The 13,183-nt window shown below is 43.7% G+C and overlaps 1 protein-coding gene across 2 annotated transcripts in view; it reads left to right on the top strand.

Annotated features, from left to right (window-relative positions):
• asap1a (ArfGAP with SH3 domain, ankyrin repeat and PH domain 1a) overlaps nt 1-13,183 on the top strand; it is a 167,619-nt gene that overhangs the window by 144,299 nt on the left and 10,137 nt on the right. For both annotated transcript variants that reach the window (XM_023977522.2, XM_023977521.1), the window contains 4 exons: nt 3,129-3,214; nt 3,389-3,504; nt 4,073-4,140; nt 6,675-6,782. In XM_023977522.2, the coding sequence (XP_023833290.1) occupies nt 3,129-3,214; nt 3,389-3,504; nt 4,073-4,140; nt 6,675-6,782 (378 nt within the window). The remainder of the gene's footprint in view (nt 1-3,128; nt 3,215-3,388; nt 3,505-4,072; nt 4,141-6,674; nt 6,783-13,183) is intronic.

Raw genomic sequence — 13,183 nt, 5'->3', positions numbered from 1 at the left:
GCACCCTTAACCAGCATGGCTACCACAGCATTCTGCAGCGATACGCCATCCCATCTGGTTTGTGTTTTGTTTTGTTTTTCAACAGGACAATGACCCAAAACACACCTCCAGGCTGTGTAAAGGCTGTGTATTTGACCAAGAAGGAGAGTGATGGAGTGCTGCATCAGATGACCTGGCCTCTACTATCACCGGACCTCAACCCAATTGAGATGGTTTGGGATAAGTTGGACCGCAGAGTGAAGGAAACGCAGCCAACAAGTGCTCAGCATATGTGGGAACTCCCTCAAGACTTTTGGAAAAGCATTCCATATGAATCTGATTGAGAGACACAAGATGGCACCGACAGAGATGTGAGGAAATTATGCAGTATTTCGTTTTTTTWATGTATTATTTCTTACATTCTTAAGTGTTATTACATACAGCCGGGAAGAACTATTGGATATAAGTGCGACGTCAACTTAGCAACATTACGACCAGGAATACGACTTTCCCCATACGGATCCTCTGTTTGGACKACCACCCATGACAATGGACCTAATCCCAGATGTCAACCCAACGGCACTGTAGAAGGGGCAGACGGAGCGGCCTTCTGGTCAGGCTCCATAGACGTGCACATCGCCCACCGCTCCCGAGTATACTACTCGCCAATGTCCAGTCTATTGAAAACAAGGTAGACKTAATTCAAYCAAGTGTTGCCTTCCAGAGAGACATCAGAGATTGTAACATTSTCTGTTTCARGGAAACATGGCTCTCTCGGGATACGTTGRCAGAGTTGGTSCAGCCACCGGGCTTCTTCATGCGTCGRGCCGACAGAGATAAACACCTCTCTGGGAAGAAGGGTTCTCATCAGTTATCGTCACAGCTGTGTATATTCCCCTTCAAGCAGACACCACAACGGCCCTCATGGAACTTCACTGGACTCTATGTAAACTGGAAACCATATATCCCGAGGCTGCATATATTTTACATTTACATTTAAGTCATTTAGCAGACGCTCTTATCCAGAGCGACTTACAAATTGGAAAGTTCATACATATTCATCCTGGTCCCCCCGTGGGGAATGAACCCACAACCCTGGCGTTGCAAGCGCCATGCTCTACCAACTGAGCCACACGATACGACATATATATCGTAGCTGGAGATTTTAACAAAGAACATTTGAGAACAAGGCCACCTAAATATGATCAGCATATTGATTGCAGCACTCGCATGGGCAATACACTCGATCACTGCTACTCTAACTTCTGCGATGCATACAAGGCCCTCCCTCGCYCAAATCCGACCACGACTCCATCTTGCTCCTACCGTCTTATAGGCAGAAATTCAAACAGGATGTACCTGTGACTAGAACCATTCGACGCTGGTCTGACCAATCGGAATCCACGCTTCAAGATTGTTTTGATCACGTGGACTGGGAGATGTTCCGGTCAGCCTCAGAGAATAACATCGATCTATACGCTGACTCGGTGAGTGAGTTTATAAGGAAGTGCATTGGAGATGTTGTAACCACTGTGACTCTTAAAACCTAACCTAACCTGAACCATGGAGGGATAGCGGCATTCGCGCAAAACTGAAAGCGCGAACCACCACATTTAACCATGGAAAGAGGACTGGGAATATGGCCGAAAATAAACAGTGTCGTTTTTCCCTCCGCAAGGCAATCAAACTAGTGAAATGTTGGTATAGGGACAAAATGGAGTCGCAATTCAACGTCTCAGACACAAGACGTATATGGCAGGGTCTATAGGAAATCACGGACTACAGAAAGAAAACCAGCCACGTTACGGACACCGACATCTTGCTTCCAGACAAACTAAACAAACCCGCTTTGAGGATAATACAGTGCCACCGTCGCTGCCCACTAARAAGGACTGCGGCCCCCCCTCTCCTTCTCCGTGGCCGATGTGAGTAAGACTTTTAAACGTGTTAACCCTCGCAAGGCTGCTGGCCCAGACGGCATCCCTAGCTGCATCCCCAGAGCATGCGCAGACCAGCTGGCTGGAGTGTTTATGGACATATTCAATCACTCCCTTTCCCYTCTCCTGTCCCCACATGCTTCAAGATGGCCACCATTGTTCCTGTACCCAAGAAGGCAAAGACAAACTAAATGAACTAAATGACTACCGTCCAGTAGCACTCACTTCTGTCGTCATGAAGTGCTTTGAGAGACTAGTCAAGGATCATATCACCGCCACCTTACCTGCCACCCTAGACCTACTTCAGTTTGCTTACRGCCCCCACAGGTCCACAGATGATGCAATCACAATCACACTGCACACTGCCTTATCCCATCTGGACAAGAGGAACACCTATGTAAAAATGCTGTTCATTGACTACAGCTCAGCATTCAACATCATAGTACCCTCCAAGCTCATCATTAAACTGGAAGCTCTGAGTCTCAACCCCGCCCTGTGCAATTGGGTCCTTTCTGACGGGCCGCCCCCTTGTGGTGAAGGTAGGAAACATCGTCTCCACTTTGCTGACCCTCAACACTGGGGCCTCACAAGGGTGCATGCACAGCCCCCTCCTGTACTCCCTGTTCACCCATGACTGCGTGGCCATGCACATCTCCAACTCAAGCATCAAGTTTGCAGACAACACAACAGTTGTGGGCTTGATTACCAACAATGACGAGACAAAACAAAGGAGATGATCGTGGACATCGGGAAACAGCAGAGGGAGAACCCCCCCATCCACATCGAAGGGACAGTAGTGGATAAGGTGGAACGTTTTAAGTTCCTCGGCGTGCACATCACAGACAAACTGAAATGGTRCACCCACACAGACAGTGTGGTGAAGAAGGCGCAACAGCTGTCAAATAAAATTTGATTTGATAATGCCAAGAGTGTGCAAAGCTGTCATCAAGGCAAAAGGTGGCTACTTTGAAGAATCTCAAATATATAATTAATTTTGATATGTTTAACACTTTTTTGGGTACAACATGATTCCATATATGAGTTATTTCTACAATGTAMAAAATAGTCAAAATAAATAAAAACCCTTGAATGAGTAGGTGTCCAAACTTTTGACTGGTACTGTAGTTGAAACCCATTGAGATCAAAATGCTAGTATGCCAGTGATACCAGTATACAAATGTCCAAATTAATACACAGACTCGTTCCCAACAGGAGCCCGGCGAGACTGCCCTCCACTACTCTGTGAGGACTGCTGARCAGACCTCCCTGCATCTAGTGGACTTCCTGGTGCAAAACAGGTATATGACAGTAGTGTCCCGGGGAACTCAATCACACATTTAAAGTTGGAACTAAAACCAACACATTTACTAAATACTTGTTAAAGACTTACTAATGATTATCTTTACCCTTTAATTCTTTGTATATCTGTCACTAGAATTTGACTATCAGTCTCTCTCACTCTCCACCCCCAGTGGTAATCTAGACAGGCAGACGGAGAATGGAAACACTGCACTCCACTACTGCTGTCTGTACGAGAAACAAGAATGTTTGAAACTGCTACTGCGGGGCAAACCAGCCATCGACATCGGTGTGTGCAAACTCTCGGATTGTCCCCGTAGGACTTGTCATCTCATTGCATGTTCTTAATCTTAGATTTCAAATGACTGAAATATGTGAGGCAAACCAAGGTGTTTTGTTAGAGAGGTTGGAGAGAGAGAGAGAGAGAGAGACATGATTTGTTTGTTCTGGATAGCTATGAAATACATTTGTACATCAACTACTTTACAAGTGTTTTTTTTTTCTTCCAGAAATATTTTCTTTCTTACTTTCAGGTCTATATCAAATAGTTTAGGAAAAGTAACTTCTGTAATTGTAAAAAGCAGTCTAGTGATTATCTGCCCCTTTATCACAGTATTTAACAATTCTTCAAATTCCAGATATTTTCCACCATTTTTACCCGGTCTGTTTAAAAAAAAAAAAAAACATAATTTGCTTCACAACATTAAAACATCATCTGACTTATGTTGATGCATGTCAATTCAATTCATTACAACTTCATTTATCCCCTTGMGCCATATAAGAAAACCATAGTCAAATTACAAATCACGTCATGAGGCTCCGCACTTATGGTGACCACTGGCTACTTGTTCTTTCAGCCAATCAAAGTGGAGAGACTGCTCTGGACATTGCAAGAAGGTTGCGAGATACCGGTTCCTCGCACTGGGTGAGTATCAGCCTTCTAGGCATCAATATCTAGAAGGCTGGATTATTTCCAGCAACATCAAACTGTTTTAGAGACTGACAGACATGGTCTGTTAGTGCTTTAGTTCTCCCTGTCATAACTAGCAACAGAGGACAAGGAAAGCATGCTATGTCCCGAATAAGTGCGGACAATGTGAGTACCCTCATGTATGCTTCTTTAACTCCCCTGAATACCTCTGTCAACCTGGCAGCTAGTGGTTGAAACGAACCTCCAACAGTATCACTACATCCAATCACATAATACAAACATCAAGTGGCATACAGTATGTACAGTGCTTTCAGAAAGTATTCACACTCCTTGACTTTTTCTACATTTTGTTGTTTACAAATTAAATTAATAAAAATGTGCTGAAATGTCTTAAGTCAATAAGTATTGAACCCCTCCTAAATAAGTTCAGGAGTAAACATGTGRTTAACAAGTTACATAATAAGTGTGTGTGCAATAATAGTGTTAAACATGATTTCTGAATGACAACCTCATCTCTGTACACCACACGTAGAATTACCGTATCTGTAAGGTCCCTCAGTCGAGCAGTGAATTTCAAACACAGATTCAACCACAAAGACCAGGGAGGTTTTCCAATGACTTGCAAATAGTGGCACCTATTGGTAGATGGGTGAGATAACAAAAAAGCAGACATTGAATATCCCTTTGAACATGGTGAAGTTATTAATTACACTTTAGATAGCGTATCAATTTCACCATAAGGTCAATGGGTTTACAGAGTTTAATAGCTGTGATAGGAGAAAACTGAGGATGGATCAACAACATTGTAGTTACTCCACAATACTAACCTAATTGACAGATTGAAAAGAAGGAATCCTGTACAGAATAAAAAATATTCCAAAACATACATCCTGTTCGCAAACAAGTAACTAATGTAATACTGAAAAATATGTGGCGTAGTAATTAACTTTTTGTCCTTTATACAAAGTGTTATGTTTGGGGAAAATCCAATACAACACATTACTGAGTACCACTCTCCATATTTTCAAGCATAGTGGTGGCTGCATCATGTTATGGGTATGCTTGCAATCATTAAGGACTGGGGAGTTTTTCAGGATTAAAAAGAAACTAAACGGAACTAAGCACAAGCAAAATCCTAGAGGAAAACCTGGTTCAGTCGTGCTTTCCACCAGAGACTTGGAGATGAATTCACTTTTCAACAGGACAATAACCTAAAACACAAGGCCAAATCTACACTGGAGTTGCTTACCAAGAAGACAGTGACTGTTTCTGAGTGGCCGAGTTACAGTTTTGATTTTAATCTACTTGAAAATCTATGGTAAGACCTGAAAATGGTTGTCTAGCATTGATCAACAACAGATTTGACAGAGCTTGAATAATTTTGAAAAGAATAATGGGCAAATGGTGCACAATCCAGGTGTGGAAAGCTGTTAGAGACTTACCTAGAAAGACTCACAGCTGTTATCGCTGCCAAAGGTGTTTCTACATAGTATTGACTCAGGTGTGTGAATATTTATGTAAATTTGATATTTCTTTATTTAATTTTCAATAAATTTGCAAACATTTCTAAAAACATGTTGTTACTTTCTCATTAACGGGTATTGTGTGTAGATGGGTGAGAAACATTTATTTCATCCATTTTAAATTCAGTCTGTAACACAACAGAATGTGGAATTAGTCAAGGGGTATGAATACTTTCTGAAGGTACTGTACTATATGACATGACTACAGTATTGCATGTCTACCAGTACAACTTTTTCAGTATTGTGACTAGCTCTCACAATGTAACTAGTCTCATTAATCCAGTCATCCTTTTTCGACAATGGTCACTTCAGACAGGAAACACAATGTGTTCATTTAACCATTTATTAGAAGTAAATTACAATACATGACGTTAGGCTCTGCAGCTTCAGGGTAGCTCAGTGCCATAGCGATGCTCAATCGTGACCATAATAATAAACTACAGGTATAGCTATACCAATCCCCCTGACTGGAACAAAAGCAGAGCAAAACAGGTGGAGGCTGGGGTGGTGGTGCCTTAGCAGTAAACAGACAATGCGTAGTGAGTAACAGCATTGTTACAGCAGCAGCATGGGCAGCAGGAAACTCCAGCTCAAAGCAGTGRAGGGGATGCAGAACTCAACTTAAATAGGCCGCCATGTTAAGCTAGGAAGTCTTAGCTGTTGATGCAAACACTCTGGTTACTTGTCTGAGGCATGCTAGTGCTCTCAACTATGGGAATTATCATGTCATACACTTTTTCACATGTTGCACACAACTCTGTTACTGCCTCTTGCCATAACCTATCCTGTCTGTGATGTGATAATGTAATAATATACTATTAATATTGTCACTCTCTGTAACTTAGCCCTTTTTCTTCTTTGTTTATCTCTCATTCTCTCTCTCTCATTCTCTCTGTCTGTCTGTCTCTCTCTCTCATTCTCTCTCTGTATGTATCTCTCTCTTTCTCTCTCAATCTGTCTGTATGTCTGTCTCTCACTCTCTCTCTATTTATCTCCTTATTCTAGCTGATGGAGGCGGCAGAGGGGAAGTTTAACCCTCACGTCCATGTGGAGTATGAGTGGAACCTGCGGCTGGAGGAAATAGACGAGAGTGATGATGACCTTGATGATAAGGTACTCCATCATGACTGAATTAATAAAATCATGAATGATTGAATTGAATGAATATTCAGACCCCTTGACTTTTCCAAAACATTTTACGTCACAGCCTTATTCTAAAATTGATTAAAACTTTTTTTTCCCTCATTAATCTACAAACAATACCCCATAATGACAAAGCAAAAACAGTTTTTTTWAATCATTTTGGCACACCTGTATTTGGGTAGTTTCTCCCATTCTTCTCTGCAGATCCTCTCAAGCTCTGTCAGGCTGGATGGGGAGCGTCGCTGCACAACTATTTTCAGGTCTCTCCAGAGATGTTAGATCGTGTTAAAGTCCGGGCTCTGGCTGGGCCACTCAAGGACATTCGGAGACTTGTCCCGAAGTCACTCCTGGGTTGTCTTGGCTGTGTGCTTAGGGTCGTTGTRCTGTTGGAACCCGAATCTTCACCCCAGTCTGAGTTCCTGAGCGCTCTAGAGCAGGTTTTCATCAAGGATCTCACTGTACTTTGCTCCGTTCATCTTTCCCTCGATCCTGACTGGTCTCCCAGTCCCTGCCGCTGAAAACATCCCCACAGCATGAAGCTGCCACCACCACGCTTCACCCTAGGGATTGTGCCATGTTTCCTCCAGATGTGACACTTGATGAAGAATTGTTTTTATTTAATCCATTTTGGAATGAGGTTGTAATGTATATGATGATGGTGTGTGTGTGTAGATTCAGTGTAAATGTATGTGCGTATTATGCGTGTGAGCAAATGATGGAGTGTGTGTGTGCTGGAGTGTCAATGTGTGTAAGTGTGGTAGTTCCGAGATGGTTTTGACCTGTCCCGTGTATATATCGTTTTCTTGGTATATATTTCGTATATATTTTTATCTCACTTTCTATCTACGGACTGGATATACTCTCCTGCAACCCGCCTCACCCAATGTGGTACGGATCTGTTATTTTTATACTTTAGAACCGGAAACCCCTTCAGAAGCTAGCCAGCTAACTAGCTACTAGCTAGTAGTCAGTTAGCCACTGCTAGCGGTCCTCAACATTAACTCGGACATCAGCCAGCCTCAGCCCGGTCAACTCTTGCCAGTCTGCACAGCGCGATATCAACCCAGAACATATCGGACTGCTTTTTCTCTACTACATCTCCGGATTCCTACCGCAAGCTCTGAACSTTTACACCGGATCATCGCAGCTAGCTAGCTGCTATCTGAGTGGCTACTCCTGGCAAACATCTCTGTCCCGAAGCAAGCACCAGTTAGCTTGGAGCTAGCCTCGAGCTAGGCCCATCTCCCGGCTAGCAAAAGAGGTCCACCAGCCAATTCTTGTGCTACAATATCTCTTTTGCCAATTGGCCTGGACTCTTTACTGCCGACACGGAGCCACGCCAATCCATCACGACTGGTCTGCCGACGTAACCGTCCGAGGTGGTTTCAACAGGCTCTTCCATTGCGATGTCGCCGGAGGCCCACCTGCTTGCCCCGGCCCGCTAGCTGTCTGAATCGTTGTGTCTCCAGCTCACCTAGCGTAGTAGTGACTACTGAATTGGCTCCCTGACTCATCTAGTGCTACTCATTTGACCCTATGATCACTCTCCCTAATGTCAATATGCCTTGTCTATTGCTGTTTTGGTTAGTGATTATTGTCTTATTTCACTGTAGAGCCCCCAGGCCTGCCCAATATACCTTAGATAGCCCTTTTGTTCCACCCCCCCACACATGTGGTGACCTCACCTGGCTTTACTGGTGCCTCTAGAGACAAAATCTCTCATCACTCAATGCCTAGGTTTACCTCCACTGTACTCACATCCTAACATACCCTTGTCTGTACATTATGCCTTGAATCTATTCTTCCGCGCCCAGAAATCTGCTCCTTTTACTCTCTGTTCCGAACGCACGAGACGACCAGTTCTTATAGCCTTTAGCCGTACCCTTATCCTACTCCTCCTCTGTTCCTATGGTGATGTTGAGTGTAACCCAGGCCCTGCAGCCCCCAGCACCACTCACAATCCCCAGGCGCTCTCATTTGTTGACTTCTGTAACCGTAAAAGCTTTGGTTTCATGCATGTTAACATTAGAAGCCTCCTCCCTAAGTTTGTTTTATTCACTGCTTTAGCACACACTGCCAACCCTGATGTCCTAGCCATGTCTAAATCCTGGCTTAGGAAGGCCACCAAAAATCCTGAAATGTGCATCCCTAACTATAACATTTTCCGACAAGATAGAACTGCCAAAGGGGGCGGAGTTGCAATCTACTGCAGAGATACCCTGCAGAGTTCTGTCATGCTATCCAGGTCCGTGCCCAAACAATTCGAGCTTCTACTTCTAAAAATTCACCTTTCTAGAAATGAGTCTCTCACCGTTGCCGCTTGTTATAGACCACCTTCAGCCCCCAGCTATGCCCTGGACACCATATGTGAATTGATTACCCCCCATCTATCTTCAGAGCTCGTACTGTTAGGTGACCTAAACTGGGACATGCTTAACACCCCGGCCGTCCAACAATCTAAGATAGATGCCCTCAATCTCACACAAATTATCAAGGAACCTACCAGGTACAACCCTAAATCTGTAACCATGGGCAACCTCTTAGATATCATCCACATCAACTTGCCCTCTAAATACACCCCTGCTGTCTTCAATCAGGATCTCAGCGATCACTGCCTCATTGCTTGCGTGCGTAATGGGTCCGCGGTCAAACGACCATCCCTCATCACTGTCAAACGCTCCCTAAAGCACTTCAGCGAGCAGTCCTTTCTAATTGACCTGGCCAGGGTATCCTGGAAGGATATTGACCTCATCCCTTCAGTAGAGGATGGTTACTCTTTAAAAGTGCTTTCCTCACCATCTTAAATAAGCATGCCCCATTCAAAAAATGTAGAACTAAGAACAGATATAGCCCTTGGTTCATCCCAGACTTGACTGCCCTTGGCTAGCACAAAAACATTAGCATCGAATAGCCCCTGCAATATGCTACTTTTCAGGGAAGTCAGAAACCAATATACTCAGTCAGTTAGGAAAGCTAAGGCTAGCTTCTTCAAACAGACATTTGCATCCTGTAGCACTAATTCCAAAAAGTTGTGGGACACTGTAAAGTCCATGGAGATTTAGAGCACCTCCTCCCAGCTGCTCACTGCACTGATGCTAGGAAACTGATAAATCTAGCACTGATGCTAGATTTATGAGTGTCACCACCCATAAATCTACGATAATCGATAATTTCAATAAGCATTTTTCTACGGCTGGCCATGCTTTCCACCTGGCTACCCCTACCCCGGCCAACAGCTCTGCAACCCCCTCCACCAACTTCCCCAACCCCCCCCCCCCCCCCATTTCTCCTTCACCCAAATCCAGACAGCTGATGTTCTGAAAGAGCTGCAAAATCAGGATCCCTGCAAATCAGCTGGGCTAGACAATATGGACCATCTCTTTCTAAAATTATCAGCCTAAATTGTTGCAACCCCTATTACTAGCCTGTTCAACCTCTCTTTCATATCGTCTGAGATCCCCAAAGATTGGAAAACTGCCGCGGCCATCCCCCTCTTCAAAGGGGGAGACACTCAAGACCCAAACTGTTATAGACCTATATTCATCCTGCCCTGCCTTTCTAAAGTCTTCGAAAGCCAAGTTAACAAACAGATCACCGACCATTTCGAATCCCACCATACCTTCTCCACTATGCAATCTGGTTTCCGAGCTGGTAATGGGTGCACCTCAACCACCCTCAAGTTCCTAAACAATATCATAACCGCTATCKATAAAAGACAGTACTGTGCAGCCGTCTTCATCAACCTGGCCAAGGCTTTTGACTGTCAATCACCACATTCTTATCGGTAGACTCAATAGCCTTGGTTTCTCAAATGACTGCCTCGCCTGGTTCACCAACTACTTCTCAAATAGAGTTCAGTGTGTCAAATCGGAGTGCCGGTTGTCGGGACCTCTGCGGTCTCTATGGGGGTGCCACAGGGTTCAATTCTTGGGCCGACTCTTTTCTCTGTGTATATCAATGATGTCGCTCTTCCTCTACGCAGACAACACCATTCTGTATACATCTGTCCCTTCTTTGGACACTGTGTTAAACTTCCAAACGAGCTTCAATGCCATACAACACTCCTTCCAACTGCTTTTACATGCTAGTACAACTAAATGCATGCTCTTCAACAGATTGCTGCCCGCACCCGCCCGCCCGACTAGCATCACTACTCTGGACGGTTCTGACTTAGAATATGTGGACAACTACAAATACCTAGGTGTCTGGTTAGACTGTAAACTCTCCTTCCAGACTCATTAAGCATCTCCAATCCAAAATGTAATATAGAATCGGCTTCCTATTTCGCAACAAAGCATCCTTCACTCATGCTGCCAAACATAACCTCGTTAAACTGACTCTCCTATCGAACCTTGACTTCGGCGATGTCATTTACAAAATAGCCTCCAACGCTCTACTCAGCAAACTGGATGTAGTCTATCACAGTGCCATCTGTTTTGTCACCAAAGCCCCATATACTACCCACCACTGCAACCTGTATGCTCTCGTTGGCTATTTGTCGCCAAACCCACTGGCTCCAGGTCATCTATTAGTCTTTGCTAGGTAAAGCCCCGCCTTATCTCAGCTCACTGGTCACCATAGCAGCATGCGCTCCAGCAGGTATATTTCACTGGTCATCCCCAAAGCCAACACTTTCTTTGGCCGCCTTTCCTTCCAGTTCTCTGCTGGCAATGACTGGAATGAATTGCAAAAATCGGTAAAGCTGGAGTCTTATATCTCCCTCTCTAACTTTAAGCATCAGCTGTCAGAGCAGCTCACCGATCACTGTACCTTTTACACAGCCAATCTGTAAATAGCACACCCAACTACCTCATCCGCATATTGTTATTTATCCTCTCGCTCTTTTGCACCCCAGTATCTCTACTTGCACATTCATCTTCTGCACATCTATCACTCCAGTGTTTAATTGCTAAATTGTAATAATTTTGCCTCTATGGCCTATTTATTGCCTTACCTCCCTATTCTTCTACATTTGCACACTCAGTACATAGATTTTTCTTTTGTGTTATTGACTGTACATTTGTTTATTTGTAACTCTGTGTTGTTTTTGTCGCACTGCTTTGCTTTCTCTTGGCCAAGTCGCAGTTGTAAATGAGAACTTGTTCTCAACTGGCCTACCTGGTTAAATAAAATGTTGTGTTTTTTAAGTGTAAAGGGCCCTGTGAGTGTGCATAGAAAATAAGAATAAAATACAAGGGACAACTCAGATAGTCCATGTAGRCTATTTGTCTGTTAGCCCTTCTGAAAGGACCTACAATACCAGTCAAAAGTTTGGATACACCTACACATGCCAGGGTTTTTCTTTATTTTGACTATTTTCAAAACTAAGTAACACATATGAAATCATGTAGTTACAAAAAAGAACAAATCAAAATATATTTTATATTTGAGATTCTTCAAAGTAGCCACCCTTTGCCTTGATGACAGCTTTGCACACTCTTTGCACACTCTCAACCAGCTGCATGACGTATTCACCTGGAATGGATTTCAATTAACAGGTGTACCTTGTTAAAAGTTATTTTGTGGAATTTCTTTCCTTCTTAATGCGTTTGAGCCAATCAGTTGTGTTGTGACAAGGTACGGGTGGTATACAGAAGACAGCCCTATTTGGTAAAAGACCAWGTCCAATTCCAAATAAGCAAAGAGAAATGACAGTCCATTATTTTAACACATGGTCAGTCAAACTTTGAACGTTTTTTCAAGTCCAGTCGCAAAAACCATCAACCGCTATGAAGAAACTGACTCTCATGACGACCGCCACAAGAAAGGAAGACCCAGAGCTATCTCTGCTGCAGAGGATAAGTTCATTAGAGTTAACTACACCTCAGATTGCACACCAAATAAATGCTTCACAGAGTTCACGTAACAAACACATCTCAACATCAACTGTTCAGAGGAGACTGCGGAAATCAGGTCTTCATGGTTGAATTTCTGCAAAGAAACCACTACTAAAGGACACCAATAAGAAGCAGAGACTTGCTTGGGCCAAGAAACACGAGCAATGGACATTAGACCTGTGGAAATCTTGTCTTTGTCTGATGAGTACAAATTTGAGATTTCTGGTTCCAAACGCAATGTGAGACGCAGAGTAGGTGAACGGATGATCTCCGCATGTGTGGTTCCCACCGTCAAGAATGGATGAGGAGGTGTGATGGTGTGGGGGTGCATTGCTGGTGACACTGTCTGTGATGTATTTAGATTTCAAGACCCACTTAACCAGCATGGCTACCACAGCATTCTGTAGCGACACGCCATCCCATCTGGTTTGCGCTTAGTGGGACTATCATTTATTTTTCAACAGGACAATTACCCAACACACCTCCAGGCTGTGTAAGGGCTATTTGACCAAGAAGGAGAGTGATGGTGCTGCA

Source organism: Salvelinus sp. IW2-2015, linkage group LG32 (genome assembly GCF_002910315.2).
Source record: "Salvelinus sp. IW2-2015 linkage group LG32, ASM291031v2, whole genome shotgun sequence".
NCBI classification, from domain to species: Eukaryota; Metazoa; Chordata; class Actinopteri; order Salmoniformes; family Salmonidae; genus Salvelinus; species Salvelinus sp. IW2-2015.
This window is presented reverse-complemented; position numbering and strand designations above follow the sequence as displayed.